Here is a 24,590-nt window from a genome sequence, read left to right as displayed (position 1 = left end):
CCTCAGTGAACACTGGGAGTGTCAATTTGGATGGATAGTTCCCAACCTCTGGTGAAATACCACTCCCAGTGGGGTGCTGCCAAGATTTTCAGGACATGCCTGATGTTTCTATGTGATGTGAGGTGATGTAGTTAGAAAATTCACCAAAAAAGTAACTTAAATCACCATGTGTGTTTTACCTAATCTAGTGCTGCTAGAAATCCCCAGGAAAGACCCGTTCTTTAAAAGGTTGGCCAAGGATATCGTCTGGTGATTATAGCCGGGCAGCTCTCCCTCAGTACCATACCAGTGACTGTACCTCTGACAGGGCAGCATTCCCTCAGTACTGCTCCAGAGACTGTATACCTGACAGAGCAGCATCCCCTCAGTAACGTACCATCAATTACATTTCCTGAAAATGCAGAGTTGCTGTTACTGTACGGGATTGTCACCTTAAATCCTGCGTCTATCTGCGGTCTGGACTTGATCATAATCTCCTTGCTAAAAGGGTGCGGGGTGTTGTTTTTTTTTGTCCACATGAGAAGATCTATAGGACCTTGGTTTAATGTCTTACCCGGCAGAGAGATGTGGATATTTGAGCAGTAATCACTTCATCCTACAGAGAATCCCGATGACATCTGATGTCTTAAGAGCTATTTTTGGTCTTTCAAATTGATTTTTCCCACAGACGTTGACAGAATTTGTAACAAATCCTGAAGATAAGATTCAGCTTTTAGAAACAGATATTGGTTATTCAATTTATCGGTCTCCATGCCAAACATTCCTCACGCCTGCCTGAGATCTCTTTTCTATGTCCACATCACCCCTGCTCATTCTTACTTCCTGCTCGGTACTCTGCGATGTTGTTAAGGATACCCTGCCCCAAAACTGCCAGTGTTGTTAAAATAAACCATAGAAGGAGTCAGCCATTGAGCTTGGCCTTCTACCAAATCATAGTTGACCCTCACCTTGTCCCGTGTTCCACCTGACTCCATACACCCGCAACATTTTCTGCATCCATGCGACAAAAAAAAGAGGCACTATCGAAAGTGCAAAAAAAGTGTTGAACAAGATCCCACCAGAAGGGAGCAGGGACCAATAAGGCAGAGCTCATTTCTCTCTGACCCATGAGAGATCTTTATTACATGGTTCAGTAGTATGAGTGTAGGGTTGATGTTTCCAATTGTGGTCTAGGGTTTACTGTCTGAGATGGTCACAAAAAGATGGGGGGGGGGGGGGGGGGGTATTTCAACAATTCAACTAGTAAATTAACATTTCAGGAAACGTTTCAGGTTAGGACCCTTCATCAGACTCGCCCAATGTTCCATCCACAGATGCTGCTTGACCTGCAATTCCTCCAGCACTTGGTGCTTTGCTCAAGATTCCAGTAACTGCAATTCCTTGCGTCCAGGCAGAAGAAGGGTCCTTGGCCCAACACAATGCCTGTTCATTTCCCTAAACAGATTCCATCGTCTCACTTCCTTTGAACATTTCCATCAGATTAGCCCTTGATCTTCTACAATTCAAGTATGCCAGGTCTACAGATCTGTCCTGAACCCTGCCATCAACAAAGGCAAATTAAAATTGAACTACAGCGGCCTTTTATCCCATCCTGGGTACAGTTCCTACAAATGTCTTGTCCTCTTGGAGCATATGAAATTAAAAACAGAAATAATCAAGCAAGGTTCCTGATGCTGTTCAGCAGACAGTGAATTGTGCTAAAAAGTGCATGTGTGGTAGATTTTGAAACCAGAGATTCAGTGAATTACAGATGCTGGGATTTTGGTTAAAACATAGTGCTGGAGTAACTCAGCAGGTCAGGCAGCATCAGTGGAGGGAATGGATATTCAACATTTCAGGTCAAAACACTTGATTACAAGGATGTTAAAAGAGGTTAGATTCTTGCTGTCAGGTCTCCAAGGGCCAAATAACCACTATTTCTTGCCTGCATTAAGAGTGCGTAATCACATCAAAGTATTGGGGCATAGTTGGGGGGAGAACGGGTTGCTGGAACAGGCATAATGTTTCCCAGCATGTCAGAACCATGGAGATGTGGGAAACAAAGACCCTTGGAGGTAACAATTAATGAATTCAGAGGCAGGCAGGAGGAGATGATGAGAAATATTTCGCAGTGACGTCCAATTTGGAATTTGCTCCAGGGGAAGTCCGATGAGAATATTTGGAATCAGTAGGATACAATAAACCAATTGTGCTCTATGATTCTACAAGGTTGCTAAAGCAACCAATTTCCAGGACCTTGCAACTCTCCCGGCACTGGGGGCGGGGGGGCCACCAGCTGATTGATGGCATTGATATCCCTGCCTCTGAAGGGCAGTGCCTAGATAAGGAACTCTCTGGTTGGACAATTTGTGTTAAATCTCCCTTCTCAGATTTGGTGCGCCCACGTAGCAAGTCACCCCTAGCTTTGGGAGGTGAGAAGAGCAGCAAAGTCAAAATTATGGCGGTTTTAAACTTACAAAGTAGGTAGTTAGAGAGAGATAGCAACGCTGGGGTAAAACATGCAGGGACTGTGTGCTTATGGGGAGGCACTAATGTAAGGAGGTAATTACTAACTTCCTGCTTTGCCATGGGATCCTCCTGTGCTGTCGAGATAGGCAACAAACTAGCGTCTGCAGAAGACCTTCTTTAACAAAGTTAATCATATTAACTGGGTCACAGGACAGGACCCAATAAAATACAAAGGAATAACAGCAACACGTTCACAGATAGAGAAACCACGCAGATACAAAGATTTGTGCTGTTGGTCTACTGCTGGGAAATACACTGGAGTCAAATGCTGAGGAAAGGAAACAGATCGCCAGGGTGGGGGGAGATACCACAAAGCGTTTGTATTCTTCGCTGCCCATCCCCCATACCCAGCCTAAACGACGATGGCTTTAACCTCTTTACAATAATCGCATTCTGTGTTAAACAGCTGAACGCAGAGGAGCAGAGACCTTCTCCCCTGTGTTCTGGACAGAGTTTAAAATAATTCACTGGGATTCAAACACACTGTCCTTGCAGAGATCAATTTCTTCTTGCGTTTATTATTATAAATATATAAAATCAATTTACTTTTTGGAAGAAATTTATAAAGATATATATATATATATATTTTTTTTTTAAAGATATTCCATGGATCATGGGCTACTAAGGAACTAGTTTATCTGAGGGATGGTTGCAAAGAGATTGATACTATTCTAAATTATTTTATAAAAGTTCATTCATCAAAGGAATCTTGTTTTAATTTATATCGAGGGGATTCAAAATTATGGGAAAAATGCAATTGAAAATTTGGTGACGATGGTTTATTTTATTGTAGGAGCAGAATTGCCAAAAGGGATTTAAATATATTTTTAAAGGGGGGGGGGAGGAGGTTGGAGTGCAAGGCAAAGGGATATGGGATGAATTGGGCAGTGCCAAGCACTGGCATAGGTTCAGTAGCTCAGCGCGAGCTGTCACAGCGTTTTCCGCCCTGCGGGAGGGATTTCGGCGCTGTCTTTTGACAGAGGTCCCACCTATTTAATCCGCGCGCATGTTGGTTCTGTTGCCAAAAAATAAATGTTCCCGATTCAGCGAATAACACTTGATGTGACCAAAAGCCCCAAGATAATGTGCCAAAGAAAATAGTTTCAGCCAAAAGAGAATACAAACAGCAGGTTTAGTCTCCCAGTTCTGGTCTACTCGAGACTGGGAGATACAACAGTCTGTCTGGGTCAGAGGTCAATAATCAAGGCCCTCCGGATAATACAGTGCCATCCGCAACACCGCAGGTGCCATCTATCGGATGGGATGTCAAACTAGGACCTTGTTAGGACCAGTTTAGAGATAGTGTAAAAACAAGCCCTTCGTCCCACCGAGTCAACGCCGACCATCGACCCATCTCTACACCAGTTCTACGTTATCCCACTTTCGCATCCGCTCATTGCACATCACGAATGTTTTAAATATGCCAATTCACCCACAAATAAGGACGAGGAAACCCACGGAGTCACATGGTGAAAGCGCAAACTCCAGGATCAAACGCGGATCCCTAGCCTTGTGAGGCAGCAGCTCTACCTGCTGCCCTGCCATGTTTTATCCCCGTTCCATTGATGTTTATGGTAGCCTGCTGCACGCTGTTACTTCTCTGCTACAGTTACAGCACAAAGTGCCTCGCTGGCTGCAAAAAGCTTGGAATGTTCTGCGAAGGGTAGATTGGCTAGGCATGGTGAGGTGAGGGAAGACTTCAGATCACTTGCCCACAACTTGTGCTGCAGGCACGGGATAAAGAGGACTGATGGCACTTCCTCTGAAGCGTTGGAAGAGACTCTGTGCGGGGACGACCGTAAATCTAGGTGCAGTCAAACCCCACCCTTCATGTTGGTGCCCTGCTCCAACCAGAAGCTCCATGGCAGGGTCCTTGTGTGGGTCTCGACCCGAAACATCACCTATTCCTTTCTGTCTGACCCACCTAGTTGCTCCAGCTTTTTGCGTCTATCCTTGATATGAACACCTCTGCTCCAGATTGACCTGGTTCGCTCAACAAGAACAACTCTTTTGATCCCGGAAGCCAGACTCCAACGCTTGACCAGGCCCTATCAGAGGGGGACAATGAGGGGCCTCATGCCTGTCTGCTTCAAAGGGATCTTAATTTGGGGACCTCTAAAATTGAGGGGGCCTCTGCTTGATCTTGGTTTGTGGGCCTCTAAAATTGAAATTGGCCTGGGCCTCAGTTCATCTATGAGAGAGCCTGCGCTTGACTACAAGATGGGGATTCGGCCAAGCCACGTGGCCAATGGCATTTGCCTGTTGGTGACTTCACTGCTGAAAACAGCAGAGATCACAAGTTTTTTTTTCATGCACCCCACCAGAGCCACAAATGAGAATTAACGCAAAAACCTTACTTTGAAATAAAACTCGAGGGATGGGTCAGGCATTGCTGAATATATTATAAAAACATTTTTAAATATGAATATTTACAAGAGTACACAATATAAGAAAGTTCTGCATATATATTAGCAATTTGTTTAAATAGGGGCACAGCACTTTATCACACAAGAGATGGTTCAGCAGAGAGAGCATGTCCTCCAGCCAATCAGGGGACGGCTTCTGCCACAGGCAGCCAAAGGGGGCCAGAGTTGGAAAAGGTAGGAACAAGGCGGCGTCCAATCACAAGCCAACGTTGGCCAGAAGGAAACAAAAATGGGCCAATGTGCTTGCTGGTTGGACAGCGGCTCACCCAACTTAGGCTGCATGGGGTTGCTCAGGACATGTGGTTTTACATGCGTGGCAGAGAAGACAGGCATGGCAAGTCAGCCGCAAGATTTTTAAGTATGTCCACTAAAACGCTATGCAAAGTTCTGCTTTCTCTCTCCCTGCAAACACCCACATCACCAAGTTAATTGGCTACACTTGCTCGGGTTTAGTCTTTGGAATATGGGTCTTAGCATCTTTTAGACCCTCCCCTAGGTTGGGAAACAAGAGGCTATTTGGCCGACGATTTCAATGGTGTCATGCAGGCCCTGATACCCGCCCGTGCTGTCACTAGGATACTGGTTGTGCCCCACGACAAGTGTGTAAAATTCGCACACTTGCCATTGCACTGGCGCAAAGTTTCCCCAGCTGACAGGAGAAATGGCACTCAAAACCTACCTCGGGTTTGGCAAGATGAAGGGTGGGTTGGAACTTCAGTTCACAACCCAGTTTGGTGGGAGGGGAACCTTGTACCATTTGGTTCCAAACTCACTGCAGTCCAGTGACACTTCCTCTCATGGGCCAGACTTTTTCTGGGGTTCATTCAACGTGCATGATCTGAGGTGCTTTGGTCAACACACGGATGGGTGCTGTGACCAGCTACACAGGAAGGCTAAGAGGTCAGTCACCCTGCCACAGCCAAAGATACCACAGCGTTGCCCAGCAAAGCTCTGTCTACACCAAATTGCTCAGTTGACACCACTTTTACTTTGCTGCAACCAGGATCTGCTGCAGTCTAGTGCAAAGAATCAACAACTAGAGGGACCTTCTGATCTATTAAATTACCTGCAGCTTACTTAATGGAGGGAGGCCCCCAAGATGTGAGAAAATGACTCCCCAATACTTGCCTGTTGGTCAAATTACTGACAAAACAGAACATGTTATCAACAGGATAAGGAACTCGCATTCATTCCTAAAGGAGTCTGGAGAAAACTGTATTGACACAAATGTCATTTGGACCAATTATCAGTCCTGCATTATGAAAAAACACATACAGGAGGAAGCCATTCTCTCATGCTTGTTCTGCTGAACTCCTTCGACCTGCCTTGGTTCCATGAACCCCAAAGTCCTTGAAAACCTCTAGCCTCAGCAGGTTTTTGAGCGAGAGTCCAGATTCCACCCGTGTGCAAGGAATACCCCTGACCTTCCTGGCTCCATTGTGAAGCTTGTGCTTCTTTGCTCTGGCCAACTTCCAGTAGAGTAGAGGTTTAACCTATCTAATCCTACCAAATCATCTCAATTAAATCACTCCTTAAATCATCTACAATGCCAGGACTACAACCCTGCCTATGTAATCTGTCCAAATCTTAACATCCGGAACTCTGGTATCAGCTTCATCCATACTGACTGCAACTCCTTTCATTCCAAGTATCTCTACTGAGGGCCAACTCCCAAAACTGAGCATAAACTATGGATACTAAGAATCCAAGTGGCCCTTTGGAATAACAGCAACAGACCAAGTAGTGTGTGGTGGTTATGCTGGTATTTCCGTTATTCTAACATGGCCTTTTCTCCCAATATCCCAATAGTGTGGACTATTATTGAAAATAACAGCAGGTCCAATGTTTTGTACCCACTACTCAATGAGAGATTAATTTTCTCCCTCTGTTTGATACCTTTGGAATTTAAGATTTTGTCAGAGCTGATATCTCGGGTTTGGACATTGCATTGACTTCCATTCTCTTGCACAGTTGGAAGGATCATTCTCCTTTTATTTTGAGGTATTTTCCTCTCTTTGTCTACAGCAGAGGCATGGTCAACTACAGAGTGCCAAGGCACTCCCTCCCTCCAGAAATCAAAGCATTTGTGAAGATGACCTCAAGGCTCAATTAGGAGCTGGAAAGAGGATAAGCCATGGGCAGCCTCTCGCCCCAGACACAGGCACCAACAGCTCAAACGGATGACAAATGAACAGGTTGGCAGTCGAGAGGGGGCAAGGAAAAACACAAACAATTACCAAGAGGCAATGCAGGGGCAGAGGCTTCCCCTGAAGACATCGTGGCATCTTCCCTTTAAATCAGGCAGCACATAGTGCTTATTTTTAGCTACTTTCATTCTGACTTGCCCGTTGCCAGACAGATGGCGATGCCATTAAAGAGCACTCTTTGAGTAACCAGCATCTCCTCTCATTGGTCCAAAGACAACCCATCCTTAGGGGGTGGGATGGGGAAAGTGGACATTCTGCTCCCTCCCAAACCAACCCATTCCCGTTTGTCAGTCCAATCAAATGCAGCATTACTACCACAAGTCTGGAGTGAGAGGAACAGGGGTGGTAGGATATGCTTTGGTTCAAGCCATTTGGGCACCAACTTCATTCTTTCTGGGAGGGGCAGGCATCTCCCGCAGTGTGCACCACACTTGGGAGCTGGGGTGGGGATTAGGAGCACTCCCAATAACCAACCTACATTGGGGTTGGATCAGCAGAATGGGACACACTGAAGCTCCAGATGCTGTCAAGGCACAAGGCCTCGACTCTGAACTCTCCGCTTGCTTTCACTCAAACTCCCTTCCCTCCCCCTCCTTGCATTTCCCAGTGTGGGCTGCGCTCAGGCAATCATCACTAAAAATGGTTCTCAACTTAAAATCGGGGAAAACGTAACAGGAAGCGGAACGCTCGAGCTTTGATGGGATCGCTCAGCCAGCGCTACGGTGGAGGGAAGACCAGAGACTTTCGGCCAAAGGAGGAGAAGCAGAAAAGACGAGGGGATAATGACGAGAGAGAGAAAAACGCAGAGGCGGGCATGTGGCAGGTGGAGTCGAGCAGCCCAGCTCCCCCCATACACGTACAACCAAAGCCTTCAGCTACTTCTCCTGCTTCAGAGTTGACAACTCAGCAGTCGGCTCCAGCATCACCTTCCGTCACTCCCAGCCATTGTCCTTGATCATGTGAGCAAGTTCTATAATGTACTTCCCTTCCTTGTACTTCTGGCTGCTCTCAAAGGCGTGTTCCTGTAAACAAACAAGAATAGTTTAGTGGTAGCAACAACAGCTTGTGTCAGTAGCCTTTCAGGGAGCAAAACATTACAGGAATAGTCAGACAAAATACAGCAGAGTTCACATCAGCCTTGACAGGCAAAAATGTGTTTATATTCACTTGACACCAACAATGCTTTTCTCCTACATCTACATTTCCTACATTGCAGGTTTGTAGGTTAATTGGCCTCAGCAAATTGCTCCTAATTTCTAAGGAGTGAATGAGGAAGTAGGATAATGTTCTTAGATTTTTAGATTAGATCCTTTATTTGTCCCTTAGTGTGGTTGATGTGGACTCGGTGGGCTGGAGTTTGTTTCCATGCTGATATCTTTCAATCAAAGTGATAATAAGCTACCATTTTAACCAATGCTGTCCATCTAATAACCATATTTCCAAAGTGTTACTGAGTAGGGAGTTCCAAGACTTACACCCACAATGGAATGACAGTAGACACACAAGAAACATCAGGTCTTGGAATCTTGAGCAAAAACATGCAAATGGCTGGAAGAACTCAGAGGGTCAGACCGCTATCTAGAGGAAATAGACCCTGCTTCAGTCTCAAGAAGGGTACTGAACTGAAATGTGATCTGACCTTTCCGTCCTCAGATGCTGCCTGACCCACCATTTGTATGTTTTTGTTTCAGGTATGACAGTATATTTCCAAGTCAGGATAAAGTTCATGTTATATTCCATAGGAGACCATTCAACCTACCAAATCCACGCCAGCTCTTTCACTCAATCCCATTACCCCACTTATTTCTCTGTAACTAATTCTTTAACACACTCTCATCTGCCATTCTCCATCCGACCACTGACACAAGGATCACGCTACAGCAGTCAATTAACCCAACAACCAGCGTGTCTTTGAGATATGGGCTGGGAAGCTAGATTGCCCAAGGAAAATCCATGCAGTCCAAGGATAAGGTGAACTCCACACAGACAGCACTGGGAGTCAGAATTGAATCCAGCTTGCTGGAACAGTGGAATGGCTGCACTACCAGCAGCCAACACCGAAGTGTTGCCCTCAAAGGTAATCCTGCAACTGGTTGGCTTTTCATGTGCCTGCTACGTTTGTCCTTCTAGCCAGTAGAGTTTTTGGCTTTGGAAGGTGCTTTCACAAGAGTATATTCAAGTAACCATATCACATTATACCCATGGTAAACATATGAGTCACAGTGTATGGGGATATGGAGAATGCAGAATAGTGGCTGGGGTGCCAATCTAACAGATGTTGTTGAGCTTGAGTACTTTGGATTTGCACCCAACCAAGCAATGGGAGAATATTCCATCACACTATCCGTCTTGGGCCTTGTAAATGGAGTGCCTTAGAGAGCCAAGTAAATTCCTGGCAGCTGAATGTGCAACAGCCAACGTTAGAGTAAATGAAACCGGGAAGAGAGATCCAAAGGAAATCAGATTTGAAGATTAGAGATCTAAGAGGATTAAAGAACAGGAGCTATTTACGAAGATAGGGAAGGAAGTGGTCATGGAGGCATTTGAACACATGTGGGATCTATTTATTTTTAGAGATTCAAACCGCGAACTACTGACGAAGGGACTGTGACCCAAAATATTAACTCTGCCTAACCTTCTCAGTGTTTACTGCTTTAAATTCAAATTTCCAACATCTTCATTGTTTATGAGTTTCATATTATCTTGGCGGCGCGACTCATCCGTTGCAGCGGCCCCTACAGCCTGTCTGTCTTTTTTTGATTTTTTGTCTAGTTAATGTAGTGTTTGCTGTTGGGCTTTGTATTTTTAAATGTGTAAATGTGGGGGGCGGGGGGGGGGGGGGGGAAACTGTTTTAAATCTCTTCCCTGTCCGGGAGACCCGACTTTTTCCCTGTCGGGTCTTGGCTGTCGTTGGGGCCTAAACAGCGTGGAGCGGCCCCCTGAACGACCGGGGGCTTGGGGCTCGCGGAGACTGCGGAGCTGCGGAGCTGCGGATCTGCGGACTCACCATCGTCGGGGGTGGCCGGCCTCGGAGCGTGGGGAGCGGCGGTGACTCGCTGCTGCGACTGACTCCTGGGGCTCGGAGGCTCCAGCAACGCAGCCGCAGCCGCAGGTCGGTGGACCGCGACATCGGGACTGTCTGGGAGGAGAGAGAGAGAGACCGTTTCCCAGAACATAGCAACGCGACTTCTCCAGCCGGTGTCACGGGGTTGGAAGACCCGGAGCGGGACGAACATCACCCCTTCATGGCCGTGGGACTCACCATCGCCCGTGGGGGTTCCAACCTTGGACTTTCAGACCGGGAGCGGGGCCGTAAATCGCCCCGCGATGCCTAAAATGGCCGTGGGACTCATCAGCCTGCTTGGACATCGGGAGAGACACGGAGAACAGGGGAGAGAAAAGACTTGCCTTCCATCACAGTGGCTTCACTGTGATGGATGTTTGTGTGAATTTACTTATGTGTATGTCTGTAAGACAGTGTCTTTGTTTGTATGGCTGTGGAAACAACATTTCGTTTGAGTCTCACTGGGGCTCAAATGATAATAAATTTGTATTGTATTGTATTAAGAGAGCTGTTGGGCTTTGATCATTCCCATGTTCAACACTGGAATGTTAGTGTCTGGATAGATGTTTCCTACCATTTCGCAAGCTAACCCACTAACATTGGGAAACAATAACACTAATGTCTTCATTATATGATCACTACACAATGATAACCTGACAACCACGATCGCAATTGATCACTGTCCCAGAACATAGAACAGCGCAGCACAGTAAGAAGCCCTTCGGCTCACAACGTATGTGAAGAACATGATGCCAAAACCAACTCATAGCTGCCTGCACATAATCCATATCCTTCCATGCCCTGCATACATATTCATGTGCTTTTCCAATAGTCTCTTAAATATCATTACCATAACTAGCTCCATCACCACACTGTGTTAAAAAAGCTTGCCCCACATAATTCTTTTAAACTTTACCCCTCTTACCTTAAAGCTATACCCTCTAATATTGGATATTTCCATCCTGGGACAAAGGTTCTCAATGTCTACCCTATCCAATTTTATATACTTCTTTCAGATCTCTCCTCGTCTTTAGGGTCCAGAGAAAACAATTCAAGTTTGTCCAACCTCTCTCAGTAGCCAATACCCCCTAATCCATGCATCATTCTGGTAAACCTTGTCTGCACCAATTCCAAAGCCTTCACATCCTTGCTACAATGAGATGACCAGAATTACACATAATACTCCAAATGTGGTCTAACCAAAGTCCTACAAAACTGCCTCATGCCTTCCTGACTCTTATGCTCAATGCCCTGTCCAATGAAAACAAGCATACCATAAGCTTCTTACTTCAGTGTGTAGAAAGGTCCCCACCCCTGTCTAATCCCTCCACAAATGTTGCCTGATCTGCCAAGTTCCTCCAGTACTCAAGATTCCAGCATCTACAGTTCCCATGTCTCCTTGGGAACCTTGTTTGTGGTTCAGGTCTATGTCAGTTTGTCAAGCGAGGACGTGTGTAAAATGTCCAATATACTGTCCACAGTAGGAAGGTGGACGATTTGCTTTTGTACAATACCCAGAATGCAGACAAAGTGTCAAAAGGCACTTCAATGAAGCGATAAAGGACACACAGCAACTCACATATTTCCAGCCCAGTGTGGTTTTGCAGTTTTCACAGTAAATGTCCGCCACCGCATGCAGGCCTGTGAGTAACACACGCTCCTCTGCTGGTCCGCAACCCACATTAACTCTGTAAGGAGACAAGAGCAAACAGCAGGGTTAACATCAGTCAGTGCACAATGTAGAAATTAAATATATAAAAGATGAGAGAAATGTTGGTGTTTTACCCAAATCACTGTACATGTATGGAGGTACAGTGATTTAGAAGGCAAATTATATGTTGGCCTTCATTGCAAGAGCAGTTGAATAAAGAGGTTTTGTTTCAATTACACAGAGTCCAGGTGAGAGCATATATAGGATATTATGTACAGGTTTGATCTTCTTAACCAATGAATCTTTCATGCAGGAAAGTAATAAAGTAAAAGATTAGCTAAGATCGAATGAATGGTGGAACAAACACAAAGGGCAGAATAGCCTCCTCCTGCTTCAATTTCTACATTATTTTAAGGGGCGACATGAACCAGGGAAATTTGAGGTGTGGCATGCAGGAGTATCGTTTTTTTCCAGCTGGAAGCTTAGTGCTGCAGGTTCATTCCTGTGATACTCACACTGAATTGAACAGGTAAGCTCGGCCTTGACTCCCTTGAAAAGACTGTAAAAAGAAATGGGAAAACAAAAATCATTGAAAAACCTTTCAAAGACAAAGGAGACCAACAAATCCATCAGAGAGCATTGATCCAGCAAATGTCACCAATACCTTAACAGCCAATCATGTCTTCAATTAAATATAGAGATGACTTGTGCACAGCAAGCTTCCACAAACAGCAACAAAATTAACAGCAAGGTCTTTGTGGTGCGGCTGATGATTTAGAAATGAACCTTGGCAGTAGACTTGGAAGAATGTTTAAAATAGACCAGTGGGGAGAGAAAACCAGAGTGAAGTGTGTCTGGATAACTATACTGCAACCACAATGTGGCAGAGGCTTGTGATGAACAAAATCCTTCACAAAATCTTCTTATCTGAACCTTTATCCCAGGGTGGAAATGTCAAAGACTACAGGTCATTGCTTTAAGGTGAAGGGACAACGTTTAAAAGGAGGCGTGCGGGGCAAGCTTTCTTTGTGGTGGTTCCTGCAACGTGCTGCCGGGGGTAGTGGTGGAGCCAAAAATGATCGTGGCATTTAAGAGGCTTTTAGGCAGGCAGATAGATATGCAGGGAATGGAGGAATTTGGATTGTGTGCAGGCAGATGAGATTAGTTTATCTTGGCATCATGTTTGGCTCAGACTTTGTGGGCTGAGGGGCCTGTTCGTGTGCTGTACTGTTCTATGTTCAGTGCTAAAGTACAGGAAGCATTAGCTAGTTCTCCTCCCAGCTGTCTGCTTTCTGAGCTCAAAACACCAAAAGGAGGAAACTAACAAGGAAAGAAAGGGAGATCTGTATCCTTAATAAATGCTACAGTTTGAGGAATTATGATACAACCCATTCACATACATTACTTAAGAAAACTCAGTACCTCATTGACTATTAAGAGACGGGCAAGCAGGACTTTTTCAACCCAATAGATCCTCACACTATCCTGCTTGTTACATGGGCAAATGCCACCAGCACTGCTGCTGTTTACATAGAATGCATGGACTGCTTTGCTCACACAAGGAACTGTTTAAAGAAGGCGGGGAAGGAAAATATTGGATAACTGCTCCATGTGGAACTTGTTTCCTCAGGGAAAAAGAGGCGAATAACATTGATTCTTTTAAAGGGGGAAGCGGGACATGGTGAGCGAGGTAGATGAAGTTAAATGGAGGAGCACCTGCACCACAGACCTGTTCTAACTTGTAAATGGAATAATTAACCCTTTTAATGCCTTACCTATTCTAATAAGCAACTGAAAGTTTGGCATCACGGTCCCAAATAAGTGATAGAATTAGGCCATTCGGCCCGTCAAGTCTACGCCACCATTCTATCATGTCTGATCTATCTCTCTCTCCTAATCCCATTCTCCTGCCTTCTCCCCATAACCCCCGACACCGATACTAATCAAGAATCTTTCAATCTCTGCCTTAAAAATATCCATTGACTTGGCCTCCACAGCCTTCCGTGGCAATGAATTCCACAAATAGCCCATCCACTGTCCACAAAAACTTCCTGACTGGCTACTCTACTACTCCTGTTTGTCCTGTAGAGAGGTAATGGGTAGACAAATATGAAAGACCCGCCCTGTTCAGTCCCTTGTGTGTAGTGTGTAATGAGTGATCAATTCATTACAAAAAGGATGTGGGGGCTTAGGAAGGTGCAAAAGATCAACTAGAATGCTGCCTGTATTAGGGAGTATTACCTATAAGAGCTTGGGCAAACTTGGGTTGTTTTCCCTGGAATGTCAGAAGTTGAAGGAGACCTGACAGATGTATATAAAATAATGAGATACATAGAGAGGATAGACAGTCAGAACCTTTTTCCTCGGTGTGGAAATGTCAAAGACAAGAGGGCATACCTTCAAGATGAGAGTGGCAAAGTTTAAAGGAGATGTGCAGGTCAAGAGAGTATAAATGCCTGGAACGCACTGACTGGGGTGGTACTGGAGGCAGATATGATAGTGGTCTTGAAGAAGCTTTTGGATAGGCACATGGATATGCAGGGAAAGGAAGGATATGGATCTCGTGCAGCGATTAGTTTCACATAGTTGGCATGCATATTGTGGGCCAAAGGGCCTGTTCCAATGCTGGACTGTTCCATGTTCCTCGTCGGTCTCTCAAGGAAAAAAAGCTCTACTCCAATTGCATAAGAGTTTCTCTGCGACCAAGGCACTGCCACAGCATCAACCTCCTGCACCCAGGCTATTCCCTCACTTCCATATGTTGCACAACACCAACATGCTGTGCAGATTTTACAATTCTCAACCTTGTTTTCAAATGTGCTGTCTTCTCCCTCCACCACTATAATCCCCTCCATCCATAGAAAATGCTGCCGTATCCATGTACCTCACTTTATGTTCACCCTCCCCCATGAGCAACAATGCCTTCAGCTGCAGGAATTCCCTTTTCCCTTTTAAGACTCCTTAAAACCTGCAACTTTAATCCAACCTTTGGTAATAGGCCTTTGTTATGTTTTATGTTGTTGCCTTAGGGTGTTTTACTGGTGTTATGTAAATGCTAGTCTGTGCCGTTGATTCAAAAGCAGCCTTTTGTTTTAAATTCTTAGGATTCAGAAACTTTCCTTTTGGAATTAATAACTGAGCACAAATCATTTAACTGGAAATTCAGGCCAGAAAACCAAGCTTCAAAGTGGGCCAGTCCTCCTTTGCTCTATGCGGTGACACAGAATGTTGGCTGTTTTTTCCAGAAACGCTAACAGCTTCTCCGTTCACTGCCAACTTGCTGCTCTGGCTCAGACTGGCAGTGCAGAGCCCTGCAGAGAAGAGCAGAGCCAGTTCCTGACTCTACCTCTGGATGAGCTCCAGCTTTGTCTCCAGGTACATGGTGCAAGCCGAGCTTACCAAGACCAATGGAAACTTACCTCAATGACAGAACATAATGGTGCAGCTATAGAGCTGCTGCCTCTAAACTCCAGCAACCTGGTTCCATACTGACATCCGGTGCTGCCTATATCTGTATGCGACTATGTGGGATTCCCCCAGGTACACCAGTTTTATCCCCATAACCCAAAAATCCCAAGTGGGTAGATTACCATCAGGAAGGTGGTACAGGAGGTTGAAAACCGTGACTGCCAGGTTTAACAATAGCTTGTTCCCAACAACTATCAGGCTCTTGAACACAACATAAACCTCAACTATGAACTTCTATGGACTCTCTTTGGTTGCACCAAGGACGAACTTGTTTGCGTTAGTAGTGTGGATATTTTGTTTTGTTGGTGTTATGCATTATCAGTGTGTATTGCATTTACAGGCCTGTTGTGCTGCTGCAAGTAAAAGTGTCATTGTTCCATTGTCAAAACACATGACAATTAAAAACTATTGACTCTTGATTAATTAGCCTCTGTACTCTGTCCCCAATGCAGTGTGGATGGCAAAATGGATAGGAGTCAGAGTGGCACAGGACAGAAACAGGCCCATCAGCCCACCTTTGTACTTGCCTCTATCAGCCAATTAACCACATTTAGTCACAATCTTGTAGGCTTTGTGGGGAGAATTGGTTACAGGGAAAGTTAGTATGAATTTTGTTTTTGTTTATTGTGCACAAAGACATAGTCAAAAACCTGTTTTGCATGTGATTCAGGCAGATCACACATTGCAAAACTGCAATCGAACTATACCAGCACAACAAGTAGTGAAAAAGGAAACAGATCCTTGGCTGATTTCCTGAGACAGCATGAAGTATGGATGAAGTTGATGGCAAGTAGGTGGGTGTTGGGGGGGGGGGGGGGGGGGGGGGGGGGGGGGGGGGGGGGGGGGGGGGGGGGGGAGAGGACCTGACATGATATTGATGGAAAAGGCTACATAATGGACTGGAATGCAACCACAATTTCTTACAGTTTGGGACAGACTGAGCCATGATACATCCCAATGGAATGATTTCAATGGCGCTTTGGTGCATAATAGATGGCTGTATGAGACAGCACATGAATTGAGAAAATTGAGAGCACCAAATAACTTCCTGAAATGCCACTAACATTATTTAAATACAATCAGCACAAAAGATGACGACCTTTCAACAAGCCTCCCATGACTGCAACGAGTTTTTCACTCAGATTTCAAGAAGCCAGGTCCATTATTGTTTTTGAATCAACGTGTGGACCACATCCCACAGCATCTTTGCAAACAAGGCATTTCCAAACCTCCCACTGCCCTACCCCTGGAGCTCAAACACAGACAAACACTGCTCCTGCGCTACAATTCTATTAAATTCATTACCAAACGTTTTGTCAGCCTCCAGACTGCCTACACTATGGGTAGCAGCTGTGGGTTTCAGATCATTCTTACCTTGTGGGATATCAAGAACAAAACCTCCCCAGAACTCCTGCTTGCCATGTCTCTCAAAGTATAAATCACCCACAGATTATGTGACAATTGAAAATAATCGATCGGTTCTCTCCACCTCTCCTTTCCTTCTGAGAGTAGGGATGGACAAGATGCAGAACAATGAGGTAGGAGCTAGTCTTAAGTCATGATGGCACAGACTTGCGGGCAGTGACCATTTCCTGCATCTACAGCATCTTTGGCATGACATGTTAGGAGAGGGTGAAAACAAAGAGATTTACTGCATTCCATAAGGCTTCTTCCGACCGAACTCAGAGGTTCTCTGGGAATGCACAAAAAATCTCTACTATTCCCCACCACTCAATGACTCATGTGAACCTTCAAAAGGAGTGACTGACGGAATGGTCGGGTGGAAGGGATGGGAGTGATGCTTAGGCCAAACGCATGATGTGGGAGAGGAGACAGTTGGAACAATAACAGTAGGTGGGATCTCAAGGCAAGACAAGAAAGGAAAGGCCCTGCCTCGTTGACTGGAAGACAAGGACACTCCTCATCTCACCTAAAGTCCAGAGCCATTGTACAATTGGCATACCAAAGACACCAAATCTTGGCATCAACTAATTGGACACACTGTGCGCAGCTGTGATGGGCTAGTGTGGCTGGACTGAGGGAGACAGTGGGTACTTGAAAGATCAGTCACATGCAGAACACAACAGTCTCCCTCCAGTGGTAAAATATTGCTTGCCAACTCAGTTGTTTCCGTTCTGCCATTACCCAGGTCACAGGCTCCAAATAAAAAGGGAACCAAAAGGAAACACCAACCTTGTGCACTCCCTGTCTGTGACACATGACAGAGCACCTGTCCACTCAGGTAACAACTGGACCAACACACAGTCGATTTGGTGAGAACTAACTGACAGAGAATATGTAATTCCACTGTCCTTTCACAAAGAAAAGCCCAAATGTTTCACACCCAGAGAAGTGAACTTGGTGCGGTCCCTGAAACAAATGACCACCAGGCAACATCTCACCAACAGTAATAAAAGTAAAGTCATTGATTAGTTTTAAGATACAAAGGCTGGGACTGGGAGTCAGAGGTGGTGTGATGGCCATGGGAAGCTTACCCTAACCCCATCATTGGGGATCTCAGCTTCTTCAAGCAAATTGGCCCCAGAGTGGCCTTTAATGCTCAATGCTGAGAGTCATCCAGGGGGATGGTTTTCTAATGGTCACAGAATCACCAAGCAAGAAGGTTGCAGGCGAGGGATGTTGTAGTCAAACTTCACAGAGCGATTTCATTGCTGGTGTAGAGTCCTATCACAGACTTTGAGCTGTCACCACGAGCTGGCAATCCCACCACCATCCCAAGGGCATGTGGTAGATGCCAGCCATGCATCATGGCAGTGTATCGGGGGGGGGGGGAGAAGGCAGTAGAGATGTAGACTTTGTGGGTTCTAATCTGCTGGGGATGTACTGTACACTGACAATGACAATTAAAATTGAATCTGAATCTGAATAGTTGAAGGGTTAACCTGAAGAACCTCTGCCCTGCCTCCACCCTTAAACACTCATGAACCCGTGAGTTTCAGACCCTCGTCCTATCTGGACTGCAGTCATCCAATAAATCCACAGCAAAACACCTCCCCCAGTAGAAATCTTCCAGTGTACCATCAACTGAACCTATTCAGTCCATCAGCTCTGAAAGAGAACTTGAGGTTTTTTTCAACTGAAAGAAAAAGCATGGCAACAGGCCCTTCAACCCACTGCTGGCCATCGATCACCCATTCACACTAGTTCTATGTTATCCCACCTTCTCATCCATCCCCTACACACAAAGGTCAATTTAAAGAGCCAAATTAGCCTAAAACCCTGCATATCTTTGGGATGTGTGAGGAAATCGGAGAACCTGGAGGAAAACCACACATTCACTGAGAAAATGTGCAACCCCCACTTAGAGAGCACCAAGGGTCATAAACGAACCCGGTTCTCTGGCCCTTTGAGGTAGCAATTCTACCAGCTGTGCCACTGTTCCACCCTTTAAATGCAATTTGAAAGTTGCCAATGAATTTACTATAGGCAGCATAATCTAGTTCATAACACTTTGCCAATCCAGACCTCTCCTCTCTCCTGTCATTATTGGGTTAAGCCACAGCAACTGCGCCATCTGTCAGCAAGCATTGCAGGAAGCTTTCTTTGTTAATCCCTCCATCAGCAGTGGCTGCCTTTTCAGCTGCCAAGGTTCCATCCTCTGCAATCTCCCCCCTAATCCTCTCTGCCCACCTCCTTAAAGATGCTGTCATCCCTTTGATCACGTATCCTTTCCGATGCAGTAGCTTGGGGTCAAACGGAACGCTCCTGCAAACTGCCTCAGGTCCTTACTCAGCACAGTGCTACGTAAATACATCGTGTTGATGTTATTGTCAGCTTGTTTTTAAAGAAATACCCTGCAGATGGAATGAAGGCCAGAGCGTCAATATTCTGGAATACAAACAGAAACTGCAGGAAATTCTCAGGTCTGGTAGCAGCTGTAGAGCGAAAAACAGCATTGATTGTCGAGGTTGATGATCTTAGATCAGATACAACCTGACAAGAGGATTCCAACAGTTTATGTTTGCATTTGCAAATTTCCAGCCTCTGCAGTATTTTCAATTTTGAGGTTGAGATCTTGGATCAGAGTCAAATCACCGAGCCAAATATTGTCAAACTGAAGCAGAAATTTTTCTTTTCAAAGTTTCAAAATCCTGGACGAAACTGTTGGCAGGACACGCAGATTGGATTTCACTGGCAGACGGGTCGGAGTTAAGGTGCTGGGCAGAATTAGGTGGAAATGAAGGAAGTTTATTTTGATGAAAGTACACAAGCCCTTTTCACCCATTATTGAAAAGGTGGCACAAAATGCTGGAGTAACCCAGCGGGACAGGCAGCATCTCTGGAGAGAAGGAATGGGTGACGTTGCGAGTCGAGACCCTTCTTCAAACATGGGACTCCATGTCTTGGAGGACACATCAGCTTCTTGGTTTCACCTCACCCACTATAGTTTAGTTTAGAGATAGTGTGGAAGCAGGCTCTTCAGCCCACGCCAACCATCGATCACCCGTTCACTAGTTCTATGTTGCTCCACTTTTGCATCCTACACACTAGGGGCAATTTATAGAAGACAATTAACTTACAAACCCGCACACCTTTGGAATATGACACGAAACACGAGCATGCATTGAAAACCCATGCTTCAGAAAAGATACAAACTCCACAGCCAGCACCCAAAGTCTGGTTCAAACCCGTGTCTCTGGCGCTGAGGCAGCAGCTCTACCGCTGCACCACTGTGCTGCCCATTAACTGAAGGGACAATATTCACATCTATAATGTCACCTGAGGAGTCTGGTTTCACAGGCACTCAGCATCTACCAAATCTACTCTGTAACATCCGGCTGGCCATTGCACCACAAGAGACATCACAGGCATTCGTTCTCTGATCACAATCAGGAGAACAGAGTCTTCACTCCTCCCCAAACCAAACTCCAGCGTGAAAGTGTAGCATCTGTTGATTGCAATGGGATCAGCACCATTAGGCCAGGAAGCTCCGTGGCCAGCATCCATCACACTGACAGAGACCAAGGTCTCACAGAGGTCCTTCTCAGACACATTCTTAAGCAGAGTAGTTTCTTATTCAAGTGCATTCTGAAGTGGGCTACGCGTCACTCAGCTGGGAAAGCATTAATTCAAGCAGGCAGCACCTCCTCAGAGCATCTGAACCCCTGTCTCAAGCCTACAAGATTATAACCTCACTTTACACATGGATTACAGGCAAAGGCAACACCCTAAAGAACCTGAACTATCTAGTTGGCTGTTCCACCACTGGTTGCATCACAGGCAAACTCAGTCATGGGTTCACTTGACTAATGTTCATGAGATAACAAGCATCAGCCCATTGATAATTCACCAAAAAATTACCTCAGGACCTTTGCAATTCAATCGGTGCCCTGTAAGCACCAGGTGTACGTGTCAGTGAATATCCACATTCAGTTTGGGAGTCTGGCCCATGTTTGGCTGAGGCTTAGTACAAGATAGGGCAGCATTTTTATCAGCTGAATCACAACCAGTAACACGTCACAGAAATCCAGCTCCTTTAATGATTAAAACATTTGAGTGAATTGCCTTTTGACTATTTATGTTTATCAGAAAAAATCAAAACATAAGAGCCCATCACATTGCGAGTATGGAGTTATGTAAACAATCACGGCACTGATATCTAATCGACTGGTTAAAGTGACTTTATAAAGTTACAAGTATAGGTTTTAAAATCGGATTACAATCAGCCAAGACAAAATTGCTACTTGCAATTAGATCAGGACAACGGCGTCAATACCAGCTCAAAGTTAATATTTGGAGGGACCTATGGGCTGAACATGTTGTACCCACTCGTTAGTGAGCTCGACCATTCAGGATTTAAAAACCTCACCTTTGTTCCCCAAGACAGTTGCACAGCACATAAACAGGCCCTTCAGCCCACCACTTCCATGCCAACCTTTTTGCCCATCTAGAACTATGGCACACAGCGCCAGATTTGATACTGACCTCGGAAGCTGTCAGTGTGGAGTTTGCATGTTTTCCCTGTGACCACATGGGTTTCCTCCATGTGTTCTGGTTTCCTCCCACATCCCCAAGAATTGCAGGTTTGTAGGTTAATTGTTCTCTGTAAATTACCCCAAGGGTGCAGGGAGAGGATGCGAAAGTGGAATAATATAGAACTAGTGTGAACAGGTCAGTGTGGTTTCGGTGGGCGCAGGCGCCTGTTTCCATGCTGTACGTCTAAACTAAAGTAATCCTGGAAGAGGGCTATATCCTTCAATGCTTTGCCCATTTTACTATCCGTTTGAAAGTATCTTAAACCCGATTCCATCACCTCCTGCCAGTATGTACCAAATATAAACCATTCTGTAAAAACGTACCCCCTCATACCCTCAGGGATATTATGACCTCCCCTTACAAACCAATGGGAGAGATTGGTATTGCTGCAAATGGTGGACAGAGAATCAGAGTAAAAAGCAAAGACCTTGCACTCATCAATAGCAATCACATCGCTATCACAGCAACGTACAGCCACTGCTGTACTTCTGAAGTGATCACCATGATAATGTAACAAATACAGCGGCCAATTTGCACACAGCAAGTCCCCATCCTCAACCAAGCGATAATGAGCAAAGCCTTTTGTGTAGTGAAGCAATAACAATTTGCCAGAACAATAATCCTACACTTCAAATACTTCCATGGGACCTTGTCCATCTTAGCCTTGGTCAGGTGGTGTTCTTGTCTGCCTTACCAGGCCGTGAGTCAGTCCCACCCCAGGCATTTCTGCATAACCTACACTGATACTAGTACTGAGGGAGTGCTGCCCTATCAGAGATGTTGCAACTGCAACCACAACCCCCCCCCCCCAAGACGAGGGAAATAAAAAGTGGCATCAGCCCCGGGGAGGGGAGCCTTGCATGGGGTGGGGTCTGGCTTAACCAAGACGCCAGAAATCCAGGTCATGCTGGCATTTTCATGATAAGCGGTAGTTACTGTACAAGAGATTTGCATACAGCTGCAAAAGCAGGTCTGTTCACTTCACTGCCAACTATATTTAAAAAAAATCTAAATGGGATTTACACAGAACTATTGCTGGAGAATATCGTCAGTCCACGATAAATCAGGTGGGCATAATAGTTTTCAGAACACGTCTAATAGCAGTCATGTCTCCCTCATTAGCTCTGTGGATCCAATTGGGATATGTCAGTATTAATCAGTCCTCACAATCCTTTTCTTAAAGAGACAGAGACACTCATCCATGCTCAGCTGAACAAAGGCACTGAGCTTCAGAGATACAGCAGACAAAAATACCCAGCAAAATAAACACACACACACCAACTACTGGGGGAACGTAGCGCAGGTCCAGAGGGAAAATGGCCAGACCACATTTCAGATTGGGGGGGGTCTAAGAGTCCAATCCTGGCAGACCCACAGAGTTCCTCCAGCAGTTTTTTATTTTGCTCAGTATTATAGCATCTACAGCCTCATGTCTAGAGGGGGGAAAAAAAGGTTGGGTTTTCGAAAGACTTCATCCAATTGAGCTACCACACAAGTCTCCTGGCCTCTCACTAGACAGTGGCAGCAATTCCATCACCCACAGCTGGAAAAACACAAAGATGAGACAGAAGTTGGCAGAATTATGGAGTGAGAAGGGGTAGGAGTGGGAGCCTTGGAGCAGAAACACTGCAGGAGCAGCTAGACTGTGAACCATCACCAATCAAGAGCATCAGGAGCTTCGTAGAGTTAGGTTTTAAAGGCGAAGGGGAGCAAGAAGTTTAGGATAAGAATTCCAGAAGCCTTCAGGGGAAAGAATCTCAGGAGACAGTTAGCTGCTTCTGCTATTCCCAGAAGTAAAAGTTCCACTTCCCCAAAAGGAAAAAAAAAAATCCTAAAGACAAATTGAGTAGCCACATTTACAAAATTAATTTCAGAAGTAATTTCAGAATTAAGTTAAGAAATACAGCATAGAAACAGGCCCTTTAGCACACCAACTCCACATTGACAATTGATCACCCATTCATACTAAAGATAGGCACAAACAGCTATGATAGACAAAACTGCTGGAGAAACTCAGTGGGCAAGGCAGCATCTATAAAGAGAAGGAATAGGCGACGTTTCAGGTCGAGACCCTTCTTCAGACTGATGTCGGGGGGAGGCACGGGAAAAAGAAAGGAAGAGGCGGAGACTTCTTCCTTTCTTTTTCCCGCCCCACCCCGACATCAGTCTGAAGAAGGGTCTCAACCCGAAACATCGTCTATTCTTTCTCTCTATAGATGCTGCCTCACCCGCTGAGTTTCTGCAGCATTTTTGTCTACCTTCGATGTTTCCAGCATCTGTAGATCTTTCTTAAACACAAAAAGCTAGAGTAACTCAGTGGGTCAGACGGCATCACTGGGGAAAAGGAAGAGGTGATGTTTTAGGTTGAGACCTTTCTTCAGTCTCCACCTGAAAAGTCACCTATTACCTTTCTCCAGTGCTGCTGTCAGACCCATTGAGTTACTCCAGCTTTTTGTGCCTATCTTTGGTTTAAACCAACATCTGCAGTTCCTTCCTACACAACCAGTCACATTAGTTTATGCTATCTCACTTATCATCCACTCCGTGCACATTAGGGGCAATTTTACAGAGGCCAATTAATCTATAAAAACACAAGTCTTTGCGACGTGGGAGAAAACCCATAGTCACAGAGAGGTGCAAATTCCACACTGCACTCGAACCCAGGTCTCTGGTGCCATGAGGCAGCAGCTCTACCATCTGTTGGTCTCCTGGTTGCCCACCAATGATGAAAGAGCTTCCCTATAAAGGATCTGACATTCAGCTCCATGAACCACTTTACCAATTTTATCCCCCATCACTCTCCTGAGAAGGCATCCTCTTTGGTTCCCACACCGTCCTCCTGGGTCAACTTGACCCAACTAGCCCTTCAGTCAATTTACAAACACACTCTGAGGTGAAGGACCAGAGTTCAGGTTCTATCCTCATCCTAAAACTTCTGCTAGTGGTCAAAGATGTCCACTGTTGCACTGCTCTGTGATCAGGAAACATCCTGCAGAAGGGCACGATAGATTCCATGGGATGGTTTTTCAAGCTCATTTCAAAATCATTCAGCAGAACTCACCAACTAGAACCAAGGCTGGCAGTAAGAGGGGCCTTCCTTGTCAGATTATTCCTGCATGGTCAGAGTCTCACTCCCAACACACTCTGTTCTTGAGACAGAGGCAATGGACTGTGCATTTGCAACGGTGGGATGGAAACAGATGCAAGGGTTTTGATATCTTTGCTAAGCTCCTTTTGCAGAGGACTCTCGGATCTACGGCTGTTCCCAG

General features: G+C 45.4%; 1 protein-coding gene across 3 annotated transcripts in view; it reads right to left on the bottom strand.

The window, feature by feature from the left end:
• Positions 1-4,886: 4,886 nt before the first annotated feature.
• The window catches only part of ypel2a (yippee-like 2a), a 35,957-nt gene continuing 16,253 nt past the window's right edge, over positions 4,887-24,590 (bottom strand). For all 3 annotated transcript variants that reach the window (XM_055657679.1, XM_055657678.1, XM_055657680.1), the window contains 3 exons: positions 12,372-12,415; positions 11,785-11,893; positions 4,887-8,163 (listed from right to left, as the gene is read on the bottom strand). In XM_055657679.1, coding sequence (XP_055513654.1) covers positions 8,074-8,163; positions 11,785-11,893; positions 12,372-12,415 — 243 coding nt within the window. In that variant the 3' untranslated portion in view covers positions 4,887-8,073. The remainder of the gene's footprint in view (positions 8,164-11,784; positions 11,894-12,371; positions 12,416-24,590) is intronic.

The sequence above is a fragment of the Leucoraja erinacea genome, chromosome 28 (assembly GCF_028641065.1).
Source record: "Leucoraja erinacea ecotype New England chromosome 28, Leri_hhj_1, whole genome shotgun sequence".
Taxonomy (NCBI): Eukaryota; Metazoa; Chordata; class Chondrichthyes; order Rajiformes; family Rajidae; genus Leucoraja; species Leucoraja erinaceus.
The sequence above is the reverse complement of the archived record's forward strand: the minus strand, read 5'-3'. Positions and strand labels throughout refer to the sequence as shown.